The 23332-nt window shown below is 41.8% G+C and overlaps 1 protein-coding gene across 4 annotated transcripts in view; it reads right to left on the bottom strand.

Moving 5' to 3' along the window:
* The window catches only part of LOC140483036 (echinoderm microtubule-associated protein-like 6), a 544931-nt gene that overhangs the window by 315098 nt on the left and 206501 nt on the right, over positions 1-23332 (bottom strand). For all 4 annotated transcript variants that reach the window (XM_072580923.1, XM_072580924.1, XM_072580925.1 and 1 more), the window contains one exon: positions 10938-11044. In XM_072580923.1, the coding sequence (XP_072437024.1) occupies positions 10938-11044 (107 nt within the window). The remainder of the gene's footprint in view (positions 1-10937; positions 11045-23332) is intronic.

Here is a 23332-nt window from a genome sequence, read left to right as displayed (position 1 = left end):
TCTCCCCAAAGTAGAGGAGGCCACGGATGCAGTAAATGATGTGCATGGAGGTGCAGATGAATTTGTGATGGATATGGAAGGATCCCTTGGGGCCGTGGAGGGAAGTGAGGGGGGAGGTATGGGCACAAGTTTTGCATTTCTTGTGGTTGCAAGGAAAGGTGCCGGGAGTGGAGGTTGGGTTGGTGGGGGGTGTGGACCTGACGAGGGAGTCGCGGAGGGAGTGGACTTTCCGGAACGCTGATAGGGGACGGGAGGGAAATATATCCTTGGTGGTGGGGTCTGTTTGGAGGTGGCGGAAATGACGAAGGATGATACGATGTATATGGAGGTTGGTGGGGTGGTAGGTGAGGACCAGTGGAGTTCTGTCCTGGTGGCGATTGGAGGGGCGGGGCTCAAGGGCAGAGGAGCGGGAAGTGGAGGAGATGTGGTGGAGAGCATCGTCAACCACGTCTGAGGGGAAATTGCGGTCTTTGAAGAAGGAGGCCATTTGGGTTGTGCGGTATTGGAATTGGTCCTCCTAGGACCAGATGCAGTGGAGGCAAAGGAATTGGGAATATGGGATAGTGTTTTGGCGAAGGAATTGGGAATATGACTCTGAACAACTTCTCTTTCCAATCCTCCCACTTCCTCCAAACCAAAGGAGTAGCCATGGGCACCCGCATGGGCCCCAGCTATGCCTGCCTCTTCGTCGGATATGTGGAACAGTCCATCTTCTGCAGCTACACTGGCACCACACCACACCCCACCTTTTCCTCCACTACATCGATGATTGTATTGGCGCTACCTCATGCTCCCATGAGGAGGCTGAACAGTTCATCCACTTTACTAACATCTTCCACCCCGACCTCAAATTTACTTGGACCATCTCAGACTCCTCACTCCCCTTCCTAGACCTCTCCATTTCTATCTCGGGCGACCGACTCAACACGTACATTTACTATAAACCGACCGACTCCCACAGCTACCTAGATTACACCTCCTCCCACCCTGCCCCTGTAAAAATGCCATCCCATATTCCCAATTCCTTTCCTCCTCCCTACCTTTTATCTTAGCCTGCTTGGCACACCCTCCTCATTCCTGAAGAAGGGCTTATGCCCAAAACGTTGATTCTCCTGCTCCTTGGATGCTGCCTGACCTGCTGTGCTTTTCCAGCAACACATTTTTCAGCTAAAATCAATTCAGCCATAATCATACGAAATAGTGGAGCAGGCTCAACGAGCCAAGTGGCCTACTCTTGCTCCCTGTTTATATGGTGTCCAGGACTGGAACCTAAATGCTCAAGTATATTCGACATTTGGGAAGGACAGACTAGAAAGAAAAAGAGACGAAGTTGCACTGATAATAGGGATGGGATCAGTACATTCGGAAGGGAGGAACTCAGATTGGAAGAACAATGTGTGGAATCTATTTGAGTGAAGCTAAGAACAGCAAAGTGAAGCAGACATTGGTTGGAATTACTTACAGGTCACAAACTGTAATTGTAGTGTGGGATATGGTATTAATCAAGAAATGAAAGAAACATGCCACATGCTTCATGACAGTTCATTAACCTGCATATTGACTGGGTAAATCAATTGTGCACTAATGCTATGAAGGATTTCTTGTGTCCGTTTGGGACAGTTTTCTCGAGCAGTATGCTGAGGAACAAACTAGAGTCATGGTAGTTAAGATCTAATATTATATTTTGAAACAGGGCTAAGTAACAATCTTGTTGCATGAGAACTTTCAGGGATGAATGACCACAAAATAAGAGAATTTTACATTAAGTGTGGAAGTGAATTAGTTCAATGTGAAAGAAGAGTGTTAAATTTGGATAAGGGAAATTACAAAGACTTGAGGTGTAAATTGACAAAGGTGGGTTGGGAAAATACTTTAATAAGCATGACTGTACAATGGATAATCTTTAAAGAACTGTTACATGACTTAGAGCAACTATACATTTCTTCAAAATGCAAAATCTCAAAGGAGGTCAATCAACCATGACTCACAAAAGAAGTTCAGAGTTGCATAAGATTAAAAGAAAAAGACATAAATTATATATACAAATATATACATATTATTGCCAGAAATGTCAGTAAAACTGATGATTAGGAGGTTTTTAGAATACAGCAAAGGAAAATGAAGAAACTGATAGGGAAAAGGAGATAAAATATGATGGCAATAAAGCAAAAAATAAAAAGAAAGCTTCCACAGGTCCGTAAAAAAATGTTTGGCTACAACAGAAGTGGTCCATTACAGGCAGGGTCAGGAGAAATTATACTGAGCAATACGGAAATGAAAGAAAACTGAATGATTACACTTTGCTTGCTTTCAGCATAGGAAGATGCAAAAAATCTAGAGAAACAAAGATCCAAGTGACTACGGAGAATGAGGAGTTGAATGTAATTAATAAGAAGATTGCACAGGAGAAATTAATGGTATCGGAAGTCGATTAATCCGCAGAACCTGATATTCTACATCCCAGAGGTTAGAGGAAAGTGCCTATGAGGATAGTTGAGGCATTGGTGATTATCTTTCAAAATTCTATAGATTCTGGAATGTTTCCTGCAGACTGGCAGGTAATAATAGTTACCCCACAATGTTAAAAATGAGCAAGAGACAAAACAGGGAACTACAGACCCGATAGCCTCAAACCAATAGTAGCAAAATTGCGAGAATCTGTTATAAAGGGTTTGATAAATTTGGATAATAATAGCTTGATTCAGCATAGTCAACATGGATTTGGGAAAGAGAAATCTTGTTTGACGAACTTGTTTAAATTTCTTTGAGGATGTTACTAAGTATATTGATAAAGGACAGCCAAAGTCTTTTAATAAAGTCCCATTCAGGAAGTTGGTTAGAAAAATTAAAACACATGGGATTGGATGTAATGTATTGGCATGGAGTAATGATTAGCTAACAGATAGAAAGAGAGAGTAGGAATAAATGAATCATTCTTGTGTTGGCAGGTTGTCACTGGTGACATTCTACATGGACCAGCATTTGGGTTGCAGTTGGTCACAATGTTTATCAATGATTTGGAGTGTAATACTACCAATTTTGTGGATGATACAATGTCAAGTAAGAGAGCTCTGAGGAATATTTAAAGTGGCTTCAGGAGGATTTGGACAAGCTTAGAGAATGGATAAAAATATGATAGATGGAACATAACGTGGAAATATGTGAGGTTATCCACTTTGGTGAAAGAACAGATATGCAGAGTATTTTTTAAATGGTAAAAAGCCAGGGAATGTACATATATATAGCAGTCTTGGTGTACTTGACAAGTCACTGAAGGCTAATAGGCAGATGCAACAAGCTATAAAGAAGACGAATGCAATGCTAGCCCTTATTACAGGAGGACTGGAGTACAGGAGTGGTAATGTCTTACTTCAATTGTACAGGAGCTTGGTTAGACTGCACCTGGAATACAGTGTACAGCTGAGGTCTCCTCATCACAGAAAAGATATCATCGCCATGGAAAAAGTGAAATGAAAGTTAATCAGACATTTCCCCAGAATGGCTGGACTGTCCTAAAACAGAGATAGAGTTAACATGGCCTGTATTCTCTGAAGATTTTGAAGAATGAGAGGTGATCTCATTGAAACTTATAAAATACTGAATAGTGTTGATGCAGGTATAATATTTCCCTTGGGAGTCAAGAACCGGGGAGGAGAATTTGAAAATCCAGGGATACCACTTAGGGCTGAGATGAGGAGAAATATTTTTTACTGCAAGGCTTGTGGACCTTTGGAGGTCTCTACCGGAGAGGTCTGTGGGTGCTCAATCTTTGAGTTTTTTTAAGGCAGATACATTTCTTTTTACCAATAGAGAATTATGGAGATGGGGTAGGTAAAGGCACTGAAATGTTTTTATCAGCCACAATCATGTTAAATGGTAATGCAGGGTCAACAAGCTGAATGACCAGCTCCCGTTGTTGTGTACCTATTCCCTCCCACTATGCATATTGTGAAGAGCTATCCCAAGTTGGCAGCATTTGACCTGGTGCACAGCTGGGCTTTAAATATAGCACTGAGGGCATTAATACGAGAAGGTCCCAGTAGCAATGAGTACTTCTGCCAATGGTCAGTGTACGATTGTGTGAGCACAGTACCTTTGAGCAGCAGACGATTGCATAAGATAACTCAGTCAAGATTATGGACACAAACTCTCTTTGAAATGTCCTGAAATTGACAGCTGTCTACTGGTAAAATTTAGCTTTCGGTTTCTGTTTTGCCACAGACGTGAGAGTTGGAAAAGAACTTCCTAGCTGAAAAGTGGCAGTTAAAAAGCTGCTGGCAATTGTGGATAGGTTTACAAGGTAGCAGCCTTGTAACTCTCTCGCTCTACAGGTAAAGGATACTCTTAAAGAAAACCAGCTGAAGAGATATCTCGCTAGAGTATTTGTGAATCCAAAAAGTTTTAAATATCAGATTTCCTAACTATTCATCATTGAAACTAAAATCTGGTCTGAAGATCTTCCATTGTTTTGTGACCAACAGCAATTGGATTTTGTTGTCAGGGACTTTAAGGAACTATGAGAAGTCAATCTATTCTGCATTTGAATCCTTGACCAACAAGGGCACTTTCCATTTCCACTGAGACTATGCGGTTTCAAGACCACCTCCCCTTCCTAGCTTACTTCTAGCAAACATATCATCTCCAGAGAACAAGATGGATAAACTCAGATCACGGTTCAGCTTCCAGCATGAATTGCAGGACTGCTGTGCACTCTGCTTCACAGAAACCTGGCTCAACTCATCTATTCCCGACTGTACACTTCACGATGATGGTTTTTCTATCCATCGTATGGACCACACAGCATCCTTGGGTAAGACAAAAGGGTGGAGGGGTTTGCTTTTTAATCAACAACGTGTGGTGCATGGACATTGCAATCCTGGGCAGCCATTGCGCCCCAAACCTTGAACTTCTCACCATCAAATGCCGCCCCTTCTATCTACCACGGGAATTTACCACTGCTATACTAACTGCTGCGTACATACCACCACAAGCAAAGGTTGAGGAAGCTCTGGATGTGCTGTACTCCACCACGAATGCCCTGGAGACAGAAAACCTCGAGGCCTTCTTTGTTGTGTGGCGACTTCAATCAAGTCAATCTAAGGAAGACGTTGTTCAAGTACCACTAGAACATTACCTGCTCCAGCAGGAGCCCAAACATTTTAGACCACTGCTACATCACTGTGAAGAATGCCTACCACTCCATCCACCGCCCTCAATTCAGGAGCACCGATCACAATGCCGTGCTTCTCCTGGCTTACAGGCAAGAGCTCAAGCAGGAGACCCCCTCGCAGATACAGGTCCAGCGCTGGTCAGAGGAGGCAGAGGATTAACTCCAGTGCTGTCTGGAATCGGTTGATTGGGCCATGTTAAAACTGTCCGCAGGTTTCTTGGATGAGTACGTCACCACCGTCACAGACTCTGTCAGCAAGTGTGTGCAGGACTGCATACTGAAGGAATCAATCCGTGTGTTCCCCAACAGAAACCCTGGATGAATCAGGACATACATAACCTGCTAAAATCAGGCGTGAGGCCTTCAGATCAGGAGACCCACTCAAATATAAGTAATCCATGTATGACCTTCTCAGAGCCATTAAGATAGTCAAGGACCAATACCAATCCAAACTAGAGACCCAGACAGACACCCGGCAACTATGGCAAGGACTGAATGTCATCACAGTTCCTAAAAAAACACAGTGCAAAATAGCAAATGATGACACATCCCTCCTAGATCGTCTCAAAGCCTTCTAAGCTCGCTTTGAGCAGAATTTAGGTGGAAAGGTAACACCTATTCCAACAAGTCCTGATGAACCTCTCCCAACAGTCACTGCATCAGAGGTCAGATCAGTTTTCCTTCGTGTGAATCCAAGGAAAGCGATGGGACCAGACGGAGTTCCAGGCCATGCACTCAGAGCATATGCAGATCAACTGGCAGAGGTCTTCTCAAACATCTTCAACCTCTCCCTGCAGCAGGCCACTATCCCTGCCTGTTTTAAAAGTGCCAACATCATCCCTGTGCCTAAGAAGGCTCATGCAGCATGTCTCAATGATGAAGCCCAGTGGCCCTAACTTCGGTTCTTTGAAAGGCTGGTCATGGCATTAATCATCTACAGCCTCCCCATTACTCTTGACACATTCCAATTTGCCTATTGGACCAACAGATACACATCAGATGCCATATCACTTGCCCTTCACTCCTCCTTAGAACATCTTGACACCAAGAACTGCTACGTAAGAATCCTACTTATTGACTACAGTTCAGCCTTCAACGCTATTATCCCCTCGAGACTGATTACTAAACTTAGTGATCTCGGACTAAGCCCCACTGTCTGCAACTGGATCCTCAGTTTCCTGACTCACAGGCCACTTTCAGTGAAGACTGGGGACAATATTTCATCCTCACTAACACTCAACACTGGAGCCCCCCAGGAATGCACACTCAGCCCCCTACTGTACTCACTGCATACCCATGACTGCGTCGCCAAATACCAAATTAATGCCATTTACAAGTTCGCTGATGACACCACTATAGTCGGTCGTATCTCAGATGGCGATGAAACAGACTACAGACAGGAGTTGGAAGACCTGGAAAAATGGTGCTCTAGGAACAACCTAGCTCTCAATGCCAGCAAAACCAAGGAACTCATCATTGACTTTTGGTGGGATGTTAATCATGCCCCACCCACCTGCACCCTCCCCCCAACGCATTAACAGAACAGAGGTGGAACAATTGGAGAGTGTCAAGCTTTCTTGAACTCTTCATGTGGACGCACTGGTTACAAAGGCCCAACAACAACTCTTCTTCCTCAGGTAGCTGAGGATATTTGGCATGACGATGAATATCCTTGCTGACTTTTATAGGTGTGCCAGCGAGAGCATTCTGTCTGGATGTATCAGTACCTGGTATGGGAACTGTACAATTCAAGATTGGAGACAGTTACAGAGTGTGGTGAACTAGGCCTGGACAATCATAAAGGCCAACCTCCAATCGACAGACTCTATCTACCAGGCCTGCTGTCAAGGAAAGGCCGCCAACATTCTCAAAGATCCATCCCACCCTGGCAATGCTTTTCTACAACCTCTATCATCATGGGGAAGGTACAGAAGCCTGAACACACACACACAAGTCGGTTTCATAACAGTTTCTGCCCTACTGTTGTTAGAATACTGAATGGACTCACAAAGTCTTCACATTCACCTGTACCTGTGTTTTTGTTTTTGCCGCTGTTACCTATTACTTACTTATCTATGCTACTTAACTCTGTGATCTGCCTGTATTGCTCACAAAGCAAAATTTTGCACTGTGCCTCGGTACACATGACAATAAATTCAATTCAATTTTGCCTATTTTTTCCCATCCATAATAACCTGCAGAGCTATGTCACCTTGTCTTGTCCATATATGAATGTGTATGTCATAAAGTCAGAGATGTACAGCATGGTCCAACCCGTCCATGCCAACCAAATATCACAACCCAATCTAGTCACACCTGCCAGCACCTGGCCCATATCCCTCCAAACCCTTCCTATTCATATAACCAGCCAAAATGCCTCTTAAATGTTGCAATTGTACCAGCCTCCACCACTTCCTCTGGTAGCTCATTCCATACACGTACCACCCTCTGTGCGAAAAAGTTGCCCCTTAAGTCTCTTTTATATCTTTCCCCTCTCACCCTAAACCTATGCCCTCTAGTTCTGGACTCCCCAATCCCAGGGAAAAGACTTTGTCTATTTACCCTATTCACGTCCCTCATAATTTTGTAAACCTCTATAAGGTCACCCCTCAGCCTCCGATGCTCCAGGGAAAACAGCCCCAGCCTGTTCAGCCTCTCCCTATAGGGATAAAAGGGAATATAGTTTAATTCTGCATCGCGGCTTAGTTAATAATCAGTTTTGCCACTAATTGGAAGAATGTATTTTGCCTTTAATAAACATGGTATTTTTGGGTTTATTGAAGAAGACTGGTGGAAGTCCCTTTGGGTCCAGAATAGAAAATGAAATTGATCATTTTGGTGATTAAGACTTTCACATTTCTAATATGACCAGTGGTTTGGTGGGCTTGATTTACATGGAATTCCTGTCAGAGTTGTAACAATTACTCTTGCCAAAATGGACAATTTCATATTTTCCCACATTATATTTTGTCAGATCTTTGCCAAATCACCTAATCTATCTATTTTCTTTTGTATCCTCATGTTTTCTTCACAACTTACTTTCCTAACCTAACTTTGTGTAATCAGTAAATTTATCATGTAAAACTTCAGTCCTGTCATCCAAATAAATCATTCATATAAATTGTGAAGACTTGAGACTCTAGCACTGATCTTTGTGGGTTACCAGGCAACAACCAGAAAGTGATCCATTTTTGCCGGATCAGTTTCGTTTTAGCTAGCCAATCCCTTATCCATGCCAGTAGGTTGCTCCCTACACCATGAGCAATGATGTAACATAACTTTAATAACATACACCAACTTTCTGCAATAAACTTTGATGTGTTTCCATATCAAATGCCTTCTGAAAATCTAAGCATAATACATTTACTAGTTCCCCATTATGCATAAAAGCTAAGCCTGTCAATCAGGCTGATTTCATAGAAATAGAATCATTGAAAGTTACAACATGATAGGAAAGCTTTTGGCCTACTATGGTTCAACCAACTGGCAAGGAGCCAGCCAGCTCAATCCCATTTTAATGCAAATGGTCCATAGTCATACAGGTTTCCATACTTCAAGGTCCTGTCCAAGTATTTTGTAAGTGTTTTCTGCCTCTGTCATCCTTCCAGACAGTGAGTTCCAGGTTTCCACCCTCAGGGTGAAAAATATTTTCCTCAAACTCCCTCCAAACAGCTACAGACTGTTCTGCTATAACGCATGTTTCATTAATGCGAATTGGCTATAAGATGATTGATGAATTGTGGACATTGTTTGGAGAATGCAAACTTTCTATTCAACAGGTATAGTGATCTGTCCCGGCATGAATTTCTGTACTAGGTTTCCACAGCATGATTTTCTGTTGTGCGAGGTTGCAGAGGAACACAACTGTCATGTTATAGAATGACCTGTACTTCCAAATCTATGCCCCAGTTGTGACACCTCAACTAAGGAACAGGGCCTTCCTATTCACTCTGTCTAAACCCATACCTGAAGGCAGGCTTCCAGCACCCAAATTGGACAGGCAGTAGGTTGGAAGAACACAGACCTGGTAGCATCAGGAGGTGGAGAAGTCAATACTTCAGGTGTAATGCTTCTTCAGGATCCTCCTCCAGTTCTGAAGAAAGGTTACAACCGAAGCGTTGACCTCCACCTCCTGCTTCATGGCCGCCTGTGTTCTTCCAAACTCCTGCCTGCCTAATTTTGATTCCAGCATCTGCAGCTTTTTTGTCTCCTTCCAGCACCCAAATGGCAGCTGGTAATTTTTCAAACTAGCATTGCCAGTAAAGACAATGAACATGGACATTTAGGTAGGTCTAGGATCTCTCTGAGGGCAGGCTGACTGATCCTGGTGAAGAAGGGTGGAGGCACGTTGGACAAGACAGTTGAAGAGAGTGGATATGGTGATGCAAAACTGTGGGAAATGACCTCTGATTGGCATCAGGTCCTATCCTCTTGCTGACCATAAATAAAAATAGTTAAGCTATCAATGAATTCAAAATGGTAATAAATATGTCAATATCACCACTTAAGGTGGAGCAAAAATGCCCATCAGATATCCTGGACTAAAACCCTCTGAACTTAGGACATGAACCTTTGAACTAAGAGTCATTGAGGTTTCTGACTGAGACAAACACGCAATATGCCGCCTCGGGGCAGCTGTCTGGAATAGGGTTTGAGCTTGAAAAGCTAAAGGAAGATCCCCACAAAGACAATTAAAGACAATTAAAGCAGCCTGCAGAGCAAACAATCAACTCATTCTGGAGCCTACAAAATTATGAAACCATTCAACTTTTAATCCTTTGCTCGGATGCAGAGATAGTAAACATTTCGCACCATTGTACGACATGCAAACCTATTTGCCTTGAATGGGAAGGCCTTCACACTATCAGCAACATCTTAATCTATACCCATCTCAGAGAAATAATGGACATTCAGAAGTATCAGAAACCCACTCACGTTAATTGGAAAACCATTCACACTTCATCTAATACTCAGGAGGCTCATTCAGACTCGAGAGGAGCGACAACAGCTCAGTGATCAAATCAGATTTGGCAGGAGATAAGGGAAACTGACAGTCAGTATAACTGGGGAACCCTCATCTCTGGGGTTGTTCAGCAAGAAGTCTAAGCAGTGTCAACAGAATCACCCACAGCCAGTTGCAGATTCAGGAAAAGAAGGACAGTAAGAATCTTCTTATCCATGAACCTCCACATATTGACGAGAAGTGACTGGAGAGTTGAGAGATCGACTGGGGGTAGCACCAGTGAAATCCACCACTGTCCAAGCCAACAAAAGCCACTTTGGGGTTGAGTATAAGGTCATTGAGACCCTCTGTCCCAGCTCAGTTAGACAGGGTAGGAAGGGTGGACTTCAGGGCCAAGGGTGCAGGTCGCTCCCCAGGGAAGGGAAGCAGGATAGGACCCCAGGATTCGCGTTTACTCTCTCTCGTTTTCCCCCCGTCACCCAATAATTGACAGCTCTCTGTAATTCAGAACCCGTTGTACCAAGTTGCGGCTGCAAGGGTTAAATGAGATGTTAGTAGCTGTCAGACAAGTCTCATTTAATTGATGCATAGCATGGTTTTTTCTAAGTATTCATTTACTTGTCAGGAATTATACATATTCTCAATTTTGCTACTTTTAATAATATCAGAGTTTCCTTTGCCTCTGAAGCATCTGCCTCCTATGTTTTTCACCAGACCATATCTCACTACAAAATCCCACTGTCAGAACCAAGGAGCTGTTATACAATACCGAGCAGCACTCCCTACACCACTGAATTTACTAACCTGACGATCATAATTGATTTGGACTTCTTGTTCAATGTCAGAATCTAATTCTGCCACATCCGAGAGATCTGAGTCGGATTCTTCACTGTTCGAATCAGCATAACCTTCTGTTCAAAACAAAATAAATTATAACAAAATTATAATGCATTAAAGTATCATTTTATGTTTAAAATTCTTTGAATACATTAATTTCCATTATCTTACAAAACAATATGTTCAGGAAATTGGAATTAGGATCAAGATCAGATCAACCTTGATCTTATTGAATTGTGCAGCAGGTTTGTGGGGCCATATGGTCTACTCCCACTCCAATTTCTAATGTTCTTATGCTTCAAACTAATTAAGCTTCAATAATTGTATAATTGCACATATCTAGACACAATCAAAAAACAAGTTTCAATCATGACTAATCTATGATATAAGCAATGCAAGAAGAGCCAAGGGCAGGAGAATTAATAGCACAGTGGAATAAAATAGACAGATTTTAAGCATTTCCTGATGGCAAGCAAGTAAAATTCCTGGGAGAAGATTTACAAATATGTAAGTATTGACTTCTTGGAGATATTGCAAAAATACATAAATGGGACAAACTTTACGGTCTCATGGCTGGTGAGTTTGCTAGCAGGGTAAGTCTAAATATTCCTGGTGTAAACTTCCCGCTGCAATCTCACTCACTTGTCCATACATTTGCAAACAGTGGTCGAGATGGTGTTGTTGGCAAATAGATTCTATGGTAACCAATCATCCCTAGTGGAGATCCTTAAGCCAACAATTATTGGTAACTCAAGGGAAGCTTATCCTCCCCCCAAACTCAATAGTTACATTTACGGGAGGAGTTCAGGGCAGCATGTTGGATGAGAAGAGACACCTCCCTCAAATGCCATTTTTGTACTTCAGACATCACTCCCATCTGGTCTGCCAAATACAGAAGTTTTCTGCACCCGATAAATAGTTTACAATCCCCAAAACTTTCTCCTCAGCCATCTTGCCCTAGCCTTCCTTGCCATGTGTGAATTTCCCAACACTTAACTGGTATTGCATTCTGGGATTACTATTCACCACTGCTACAACTGATGCAGCCTGGGCTATAGACTGTCAGAATAATCAGAATGGTCAGCAGTTCTCCAAGATGGGAGTCTTGTGATTGAGGGGAAGAAGTCCCTGAGATGCAACCCTGCTAATTCTTTGGGTATCACGACTAAAATCATTGCTATCTAAAAATACTAGGAGAAAGTGAGGACTGCAGACGTTGGAGATCAGAGTTGAGAGTATGGTGCTGGCAAAGCACATATGTCAGGCAGCATCTGAGGAGCAGGAGAATCAACGTTTTGGGTATAAGCCCTTCATTGGGAATATCTAAAAATACTGCTTGTAATCTTTATTATATAATTAGATTTCAACAACAGTGCCCTTTTACAAAGTACTGGGTGATATAGTGGTGAGGATATTTTTCTGATTCCTGAACATAATCAAATACAAAGGATTTTCATTCAAAATACATCGCAAGCATTTTTAAATTCATAAAGATTATTATTTACTAACAATTTGGACACACAAACATGGAATCCACTTTGCTTGTTAAACATTTCTGCCTTCGTAATCTAGGCACATAATTATAACCACAGCTAAGTATATTCAGCAATCTCACAGCCTCAAGAGCAGGCATGAGGGAAAAAAAGAGTGCAAATCAGAGAATCAATGCTATTGTGTTATAACCACATTTAATATTCGTACATCGAAATTCGGCATGACCATAAGGACCCTCATCAACTTTTAAAAATGCAGCACAGAAAGTATACTGTCCGGCTACATAATGGCCTGGTATGCAACTGCTCTGCCCAGGACCACAAGAAACTATAGAAGGATGTGTGCACAGCCCATACCATTACGAAAGCCAACTCCCAGCCATGGTCTCCATTTACACCTCCCGTTGCCATGGAAAGGCTGTCAACATCATCAAAGACCCACCCCATCCTGGTAATGCTCTCCTACAACCTCTACTGTCAGGCAGAAGATACAGAAGCTTGAACACACGCACCAGCAGGTTGAAGAATAGTTTCTTCCCTGCTGTTATTAGACTGATGAATGGACACTCTAACTTCAAAAATGTTGATCTTGCCCTGTGCACGTCTTATATGGCGCAATCCTGTATGCCTCATTCTATCCAAGTCTCTTTCACCCTATGATCTATATGTCCTTACTTACTATGATCTGCCTGTACTACTCGCAAAGCTTTTCACTGTACTTACATAGATGTGACAATAAATCAAATCAAATCCTTCGCTGAGTGCAGAATTATGAATTAGCCAAGTGCTCCGATTTTCACTCACTCTTTGATACAATATTAGTCAGACTCATAGCATGGAAATAGACCCTTTGGTCCAACCAGTCCATGTTGACCATAATCCCAATCTCAACTAGTCCCACCTACCTACACTTAGTCCTGATCCCTCCAAGTGTTTCTTATTTGTATGCTTATCTAAATGCCTTTTAAATGTAGCTGTACCTGCATCTACCACTTCCTCTGAAAGTTCATTCTCCACAAGTCAGTCTCTGTGTAAATTTTTTATGTGAACCCTGTTAAATTTTTTCAACATTTCTTAGCAGTAGCAGAGATAATTTATTGCCATCCCATTATGTGGATTGCTATCTCAACTGGTCCAAATGTCTGGTCAGGATAGAATAATGATAATTATGATATCTCATAATGGTGTATTTCAAAATTCAATATTGACACAAAACATTGGCACTAGTGTAAATACTAATGGGCAGTTGACAAGAGTTGAGAAAGAAATTTCAGATAAGCAAATTATGTATTACTATGTTTGCGTGACAAGTTAGCCCTAGTTCAGTTGTCAACCCTTTTACCACTGAGGCAAACAATTGTAGGTTCAAGCCCCATTTCAGCACAAAAGTCTAAACTGAAACTTCAGTGCAATATTAAAGAAGGATCTCACTGTCATCTCTTGAATAAGATGTTAAACTGAAACCCTGTCTGGTTTCTCAGATCACATAGCACTACTTCAAAGAAAATATCCCAGCCTCCTGGACAATATTTATTCTTCAGTCAACATTACAAAAACAGAATACCTGGTAAATATTGCATTACTGTGTGGGTCTTGGCAGTGCACAAATTAGCACCATGTTTCCACTTCGGAAGTACTGTACAGTACTTGTCCTGAGTGTTCCGTTCCAAAACGTCAGTTGAAACAGGTTCGAACTTTAATCAATTTTATACTTAAATATTATAATTATATAATCACATTTTTAGTTGGTGTCTGTTTATAGGACTCAAATGAATCCACAATTAATGCCCAGTGTTTAATTATATCATACACTAATAACATCCTCCGGGTTCCCACCAACCATAAGCTCCACAGGCCATTCCAGTGGCTACAAGAGCAGGCCAGAGGCTAGGAATATAGCAGCAAGTAACTCACCTCCTGACTCCCCCAAAGCTTGTCCTCCATGTACAAGGCACAGGTGAGGAACATAATGAAAAACTCTCCACTTGCCTGGAGTTCCCTCCTTAATGGTATTGTGGGTCTACCTACAGCACATAGATTGCAGCAGTTCAAGAAAGCAGCTCACCACCACCTTCTCAAAGGCAACTAGAGTTCAGCAATGAATATTGGCCCAGCCAGTAATGCTCACATTCCAACAGCAAGTAAAACACTTTCTAAAAATGTTGTTAGGTTCAGTTCAAGCCATAATGAATTTTGAGTGCTCCTTTGATATGAACTGGCTGCGACAGACATCTTGCTTCTTTGTTATTTGCATTGGCTGGGTTGAATATTCTTAAATCACATGATAGATCACATTCCAGGATGATGATGTATGCTTTTGTCTTCTGATTACTGCTGGTCAGAACCTCTGAGAAATTGTAGTCAATTGGCATCACATTACCAATGGCACTGTTACCAGTCAGCAAAGTGTTCACTTTTAAGAAAATTGAAGCAAGTGAATATAGGTTTAAGCAAGCAAAACAAGTAACACATGGGAGCTAGCAACACAACATTATCAGAAAGTGAACCTTTTGTTCACAAAGCAGTGTTTACAACTGACAGAATCAAGCGATACAGAGGGTACCACACTTAATTTTAAAGTTATGCTACAAATACCTCTCCAACATAGGTTTTCTGGTATTTGATGTCCCTTATAAGTATGTCACAAACAGATATTCTCACTCAAGAGTAGAAAGATGTGTTGAATGAGCTAATTCTGCTCTTACATCTTATGTCTTGTCAGGGGCATGTCATCTAAAGAAGTGGCCAAGAATTGGGTCATTGTAGTGCTTTCTACATATAACCATATACTATTTTCCATTCTATGCCACAAGTACATATTGGTTCATAGAGATGCACAGCACGGAAACAGATCCTTCGTCCAACCTGTCCATATCGACCAGATATCCTAACTTAATCTAGTCTAATTTGCCAGCACTTGGCCCATATCCCTCTAAACCCTTCCTGTTCATATACCTATCTAGATTACTTTTAAATGCAGTAATTGTACCAGCCTTCACCATTTCCTCTGGCAGCTCATTCCATACACATACCATCCTCTGCATGAAAATGTTGCCCCTTAGGTCCCTTTTAAAGCTTCCCCTTCTCACCTTAAACCTATACCCTCTAGTTCTGAACTCCTCCAGCCCAGGGAAAAAAACTTTGTTTATCCATTCCATGCCCCTCATGATTTTATAAACCTCCATAAGGTCAGCCCCCAGCCTCTGACGCTCCAGGGAAAACAGCCCCAGCCTATTCAGCCTCTCCCTATAGATCAAATCCTCTAAACCTGGCAACATCCTGGTAAATATTTTCTGAACGCTTTCAAGTTTCACAACAATCTTCCGATAGGAAGGAAACCAGAATTATACGCAATATTGCAAAAGTGGCCTAACTATTGTCTTGTACAATCGCAGCATGACTCCCAACTCCTATACTCAATGCTCTGACCAATAAAGGAAAGACTCAATGCTCTGACCAATAAACCAGACACATGAGCCTGCTTTTATTAATGGCAGGACAAGAGGTGTCAAGTGGTGAAGGAAGGCTAGGATCCACTTAACAGTGAGAGTGAAACATCTAGGAAGATATGCATCCTTCATTGGTAGAAGTAGCTTACTTGTTCTAAAATATGTCTCAGTGCTAATATACGCACATGTAGCTCAAAATGGGTTCCCAAATTTGCTGTTGCTTCTGGATCAGATGACTTCAATTGAAATGAATTAAATGATCTTTGATGCAAATAGAATCCTGATGAGTCCCTCAAGTCTCTCACCCTGCCTGATCATTTCTTTGTACAATTGGGACATCTTCATATTTTTGTCATCTCTTCTGCCTCTTCTCCCACATCCTGTTCATCCATTTCCTCCGCTGAGCTGTGTTGTTCTTGTTGGGTGTCACCTTCTTCAAGGTGCACATTTCTATGAGGGGTCACGTCATGCACAGGGCAAAAAACCACAATGAGAGCCTTGCAGGATGATATTGCAAGCCATGACTTCATCAAAGTAGTCACTGGAGTTGTATCTGTAAAGCCTGAAGGCCTGCTCAATCATTGTCCTAGTGAACCATTGACTTTGTATCACCTCCTTGTCTCTGTCTTTGGCTTCTATGGAGGAGCAAGTAGAAATCTTTTCACGCCATATCCTTTGTCTCAAGAATCCATTTATGGAGTTTGGAGATTGGAGTGCATACTTTTGGCAGCCTGGACTGACAGAAAATAAAGGAATCTTAGGAGCTGCCAATAAGAGACAGTTATTATGATTGCTGACCAGCTAAAATTTGCCTAACAGTACTGTGGGTGCAGCTATACCACATTGACTGCATTGGTTCAAGAAGACGCCTCAGCTTCACCTTCTCAAGTTCAGTTAGGGATGGCGAAGTAAAAACTGCCTGACTCAGTGATGCCTACATCCAGTGAAACAATAACTACATAAAAGCACAGCATCTCTCCTTCTGATGAATCTGATTAGCCAGTCACTGGATGCCTTCCTGACCATCTAAAAACAATCGATGATGCCCTCGCAACTGAGGGAATTAAGAAGTGGAAGCAAAAGCCATTGCCATCTGCTCGTATAAAGCTGTGTCTGACCAGAATTGAATGTACTGTCCAGCTCTCATAAATAGGGCACCAATAACCTGTACAATGCAGTGGTTTGTGAGCAGCCACCAAGGTTTGCTGCCGATCCTTGGAAAAAGCCAGTAAATGAAGAGGTTTAATGTCACAGAGACTTTGACAGGTACAAGCAAGACATGGAAAGAATTGTTGTGAGGTAAGAAGTCTTAAGTGGTGCGAGGACAAATCTCTATGACTATCTGCTTGGGGAAATGCAGTTGCCTGTGGCAACAGTTCATGGTCATCTCAAGGTAGCTCCAGGATAGTTCATTCTCTGGTAAATGATGGGATGCATGTATGACAGCCTTATTCTGCTTGCCTCTCATTCTTTTCCACTGGCTATCTAATGCTCTGCCCTTTCTGTGAAAGGTGTTGCACTTCATCACTGCTCATCTTAAAATCTGTTAGTCATGTACCCATCACAAATTTTTGCTTTTCTTGAGTGCTCCGATAACTTCTAAAAACTGTATTTTGTAGCCATGCCTCATCTTCTTATTCTCTCAATGCTAGAAGGGTAATGATCACCTGCACTGCCCAAGCATTTACTGCTGCCCAAGTTCCCCTCTATGCCATTCATCCTTTCACTGCCTCCCTGTACATGATTCCCAAGGGTGGCCATTACTGACATCCCAGTGTATATCCACCTTCATTCAGCTGCTCTTTTACAGACAGCTTGTGAAGCCTGTACATCATTGTCAAAGTCACAACCTGCCCCTCCAAAACTTAAAAAGCCATACTGAATGTAAACCGATTCTCCATATTTAACTTATGATAGTCAGAAAGCAAACATAACAGCCAACCTGATGATCTGAAATCAATATTTGTTGTTACGACTGAATCAGGGTAATTCACTATTAGGTCATCAAAGTTAATATCCTAGCGGAAAACATATTTGCAAAAATTTTAAGAATAGCAATATACTTTGAAGCAGACAGAACATCTAAAATCCAAAAAGATTGTGAGCTGCCTTCATCTTGTATATCTTAAATTCCTCACTCATCTTTCTTAATATCAACCCATTTGATTTAAATTAGAGTGTGTTATGAAGCATGAAAGCAGAAGATGGAACCAAATATATATATTTTTAAAAGATCAGTTGGAAGGCCTCACCAGGAGATATTATTAGGCCAATGGATCAGAGTGGAAATCCATCTGGAAAATTATGGAATATAAAAAGAAAAAGCAATACAGCTTCTCACATTTTCAGTGTTAATTAATTGGACATTAGTTGTGTTTAACTTTATACATAGAGTCATAGAGGTGTACAGCATGGAAACAGACCCTTCGGTCCAACCCATCCATGCCGACCAGATATCCCAACTCAATCTAGTCCCACCTGCCAGCACCCAGCTCATATCCCTCCAAACCCTTCCTATTCATATACCCATCCAAATGCCTTTTAAACATTACAATTGTACCAGCCTCCACCACTTCCTCTGGCAGCTCATTCCATACACGTACCACCCTCTGCATGAAAAAGTTGCCCCTTTATGTCTCTTTTATATCTTTCCCCTTTCACCCTAAACCTATGCTCTCTAGTTCTGGACTCCCCCACCCCAGGAAAAAAAGACCTTGTCTATTTACCCTATCCATGCCCCCTCATGATTTTATAAACCTCTATAAGGTCACCCCTTAGCTTCCAATGTTCCAGGGAAAACAGCTCCAGCCCCTTCAGCCTCTCCCCATAGCTCAAACCCTCCAACCCTGGCAACATCCTTGTAAATCTTTTCTGAACCCTTTCAGGTTTCACAACATCTTTCCGATAGGAAGGAGACCAGAATTGCACACAATATTCCAACAGTGGCCTAATCAATGTCCTGTCCAGCCGCAACATGACCTCCCAACTCCTGTACTCAATACTCTAACCAATAAAGGAAAGCATACCAAACACCTTCTTCATTATCCTATCTACCTGTGACTCCACATGTGGACATTAGCTTGCAATTTACTTGAGAGCATAGAAGTAGATGCATATTAAAACCGTAGTGCTGGAATTAGGAACTGTATTCTTGAAATGTGTAATGACCATGAAACTAATCATGATTAGTAACACCTAACATACTAATTTTCCTCACAGGTAGTCTAGTGCAGCTGGTTTTAAAGCATTGCTTGTGGGTGAAAATATTACCTTTAAACTGAGATAAAATGGTTTGTTATAAATTCTTGAGTTGTTGAAACTTTGATTTTGTGAAGGTAGTCAATGTGGGATGTTAGTTGTTAAACATTTTGAGTGAGATTCTTAATAAGTGTTATATTGAAGATTGTATATACATTGAATGTTACATCAATAATTGTTCATTCAGGAACAAAGTAAACTGTATGAAAATCTGATATAAATTAATCTTGCTGTTTGAAACAAATCATGTAGAGAAATAACTTACTAAATCTAAAGGACTGAATACAAGTCACCAATTACCTAATTGTTTTATACAGAAAATGCACGTACAAAGACCATTGTTTGAGGTCTCTGAGGAGGGCTGTCTCATGATGTGATGCATTGTACTTAATATGGAGATGTCTAATTTAATTTATAAGGAAATTTGTTGGTTGTTTTATTTAAAGAAAGTGAAGGTTGAATGCATATTAACTGGATATTTTTATTCACTTGTGGAACGTGGGTCTGCCCATCCCTAGTTGCCCTTGAAAAGATGGTGGTGAATTGCCTTCTTAAACTGTTGCAATCCATGTGCTGTAGATGGATCCACCCTGTCATTAGGGAGGAAATTCATGGATTTTGACCCAGAGACAGTGAAGGAAAGATGATAGACGCTCAAGTCAGGGATGGTGAATGGCTTGAAGGGGAACCTGCAGGATTTGCTGCCATTGTCTTTGTAGATAGAAGTAGTTGTAAGCTTGGAAGGTGCTGTCTCAGGACCTCTGGTGAATATCTGCTACCAAGCCTTAGTGGTGGAGGGAATGAATTTTTGCGAATGTGATGCCAAATAAAACGGCTGCTTTGTCCTGGATCGAGTCAATCTTCTTGAGTGTTGTTATAGCTGCACTCATCCAGACTAGTCAGGAATCTTCTATCACACATCTGGCTTGTGCCTTGTAGTTGATGGACTGGTTTTGGGCGTCAGGAGGTGAGTTATTTCCTGCAGTATTTCTAGACTGACCTGCTTTTGTAGCCACTGTATTTACATGGTGAGCCCAGTTCAGTTTCTGGACAATGGTAACATGATGGTAATGTGTTGAATATCAAGTGGTGATGCTTATATTGTTATTGGAGATATCATAACCTGGCATTATGTAATGAATGTTACTTGCCACTTTTCAGCCCAACCATGAATATTATCCAGGTCTTGCTACATTTAAATACGTACTGCTTCAGTACCTGAGGAACTGCAAATCGTGCAGTCATTGGTGAATATCCCCACTTCTGACCATGATGACGAGGAAGTCATTGTCGACACAGGTGCCAAGATGTTTGTGCCGAGGAAAATCCCCTGCGTATTCCTGACAGATAAGCTGAGATAATTAACCTCCAACAACCACAACCGTCTTGCCAACCAGTGGAGAGTTCTTCTCCACCCCCTCCCCGATTTCTATTGACTCCAGTTTTGCTTAGATTCCCTGATGTCAGTCAAATATGGCCTTCACATCAAGAACAGTCACTCTCACCTCAACTCTGGAATTCAGCTCTTTTGATCATGTTTGAATCAAAGGTGTATTAAGGTCAGGAGCTAAATGATGGAATACAAACTGGGCATCAGTGAGCAGATTATTGGTGAGCAGGTATTAATAAATATATTTTTAATCACACTGTTGATGGCATTTTCTATCACTCAGGGGAGCTAAACAAATCCCAGGAATGGTGGTTGAGAGTTGACTGATGGACAATAATTGGCTGGGTTGGATTTGTCCTGCTTTTGTGTACAGGACATCCCTGGGCAATTTTCCACATTTGGAGTATTGTGCACAGTTTTGGGCACAATGAAGGATGCACTGGCCCTGGGGAGTGTTCAGAGGAGGTTCATGAGAATGGTCCCAGGAATGAAAAGCTTATCTTATGAAGAATGTTTGAGGACTGTAGGTTTGCACTCGATGGAGTTTAGAAAGATGGGGTAGGGGATCTAACTAAAACACACAGAACACTTAATGGCCTGAACAAAGTAGATTTTGGAAAACTGTTTCCATTGGTAGGAGAAACTAGGACCCAGGGCACAGCCTTAAAGTAAAGGGAAGACCTTTTAGAACAGAGATAAGGAGAACCTTTTTCAACCAAACAGTGGTGAATCTATGGAATTCATTGCCATGGCAGGCTGTGGAGGCTAGGTCATTGAGTATATTTAAGACTGCGATAGATAGGTTCTTGAGAATCAAGGGGATCAAGGGTTACAGGGAGAAAGTGGAAGAATGTGGTTGAGAAACTTATCAGCCATGATTCAATGGCGAAGCAGACTCGATGTGCTGAATGGCTTAATTTCTATTCCTGTGTCTTACAGTCTTATTATCAAGTTGATATCAGTGTCATAGTTGTACTGGGAGAGCTCGGTTAGGGGAGTAGAAAGTTTGGGTGCACAAGTCTTCAGCGCTATTGCCCGCATGTTTCAGGGCCCATAGTCTTTGCAGTATTCAATGCCTCCAACCATTTCTTGATACTACATGGAGTGAATTGAATCGGTTGAAGGTGGGCATCTGCAATGCTGGGGATGTTTGAATGAGGCCAGGATGAATCATTAACTTGGCATTTCTGGCTGAAAATTGTTGCAAATGCTTCATCCTTACCTTATGCATTGATGTGCTGGGCTTCCCCATCAATGAGGACGGGAACACTTGTGGAGTCTTCCAGTAAGTTGTCTACCGCCATTCACAACTGGTTGTGGTAGGACTTTAGAGTTTAGATCTGATCCTTGGTTATGGATTTGTTTAGCTCAGTCTATTACTTCCCACTTGGGCTGTGTGGCACACATAAGTCCTGTTTTGTAGCTTCACTAGGTTGACACCTCATTTTTAAGTTTATGTGGTGCTGCTCCTGGCATGCTTTCTCTTTATTGATCCCTGGCATTAGACAATGGTAGAATGGCGGATATGTCGGACCATGAGTTTGCTGATTGTGTTTGAATATGATTCTTCTGCTGCTGCTGTTGATGGTCAACATTAGCTCAAAGATTCCCAGTCTTATTTGTTAGATCTGTTTGAAGTCTTGCCCATTTAGCAGACAGACAGTGCCATGCAATATGATGTGAAGAAGGCAGGACATCATCTTCATAAAGACTGTGTGGATATTACTCTTAGTGATACTGTAATGGATAGATGCAACTGTGGCAGGCAGATTGGTGAAGATGGGGAGAAATGCATTTTTCCATCTTGTTGGTTCCCTCACCAACTGCTGCAGTCAAAGTCAAGCAACAATGTCTTTTGGGACTTGGCCAGCTCAATCAGTACTGCTGTTGCCCAGCAGCCTTGATAGTAGATACTAGAAGATCTCACCGAGAATGTATTCTGTACCCTTGCCACCCTCAGTGCTTACTTAAAGTGCTGTTCAATACTTTAAGTGGTGATTCATGGTTACTCAGGAGTTTTCCTTGTTCACATTTAACCTGATGCCATGAAACTTCATGGTATCCAAATTCAATGCTAAGGACTCCTAAGGCATCCTCCTCCCTTATACTGCTATGTCTGCTCAGCCATCAGGACATATCCAGGGATGGAGCTAGTGGTGGCTGGGACATTGTAAGGTATGATTCCGTGAGTATGACTATGTCAGGCTGTCGCTTGACCAACCTGTGAGATAGCTCTCCCAATTTCACACTAACCCCAACTGTGTGTAAGGAGGACTTCACAGAATTGACAAGACTAGCATGTGTTGCATAGCCGTATGGAGTGGGAGTAGTTATTTCTTACATATAACCCAAATATTGAAGAGAAGTCAATAGCTTTTGCATCAAGATTGTTTAACAAAGCAGAAATTAACTGTGCACAGATAGAGAAAGAAACTCTAGGAACCAATTTTGGCATTAGATAATTCTATCGATATCTGTATGGCCAGTTATTGACCCTATTAAAAGGACACAGGCTATTGACCACAATATTTGGGCCTCACACAGGGATACCTCCTCTACATTCTAATATGCAGAAGTGGGTGTTGCTGCTATCAGCTCACACTTACACAATTCAGTATTGTCAATCCAAATTACACGGAATTGCTGATGGGCACTCTCAATCAACTTTGTCAAATGAGTAGACTACAAACAGATGTTTTCTCCTTCAACCAAGTACAGAACACTCCAGTAAGGGAAGAACAAGTTAAAAATTTAAGAAGTACACTAGAAATG

The sequence above is a fragment of the Chiloscyllium punctatum genome, chromosome 11, assembly GCF_047496795.1.
Source record: "Chiloscyllium punctatum isolate Juve2018m chromosome 11, sChiPun1.3, whole genome shotgun sequence".
Classification (NCBI taxonomy): Eukaryota; Metazoa; Chordata; class Chondrichthyes; order Orectolobiformes; family Hemiscylliidae; genus Chiloscyllium; species Chiloscyllium punctatum.
The sequence above is the reverse complement of the archived record's forward strand: the minus strand, read 5'-3'. Positions and strand labels throughout refer to the sequence as shown.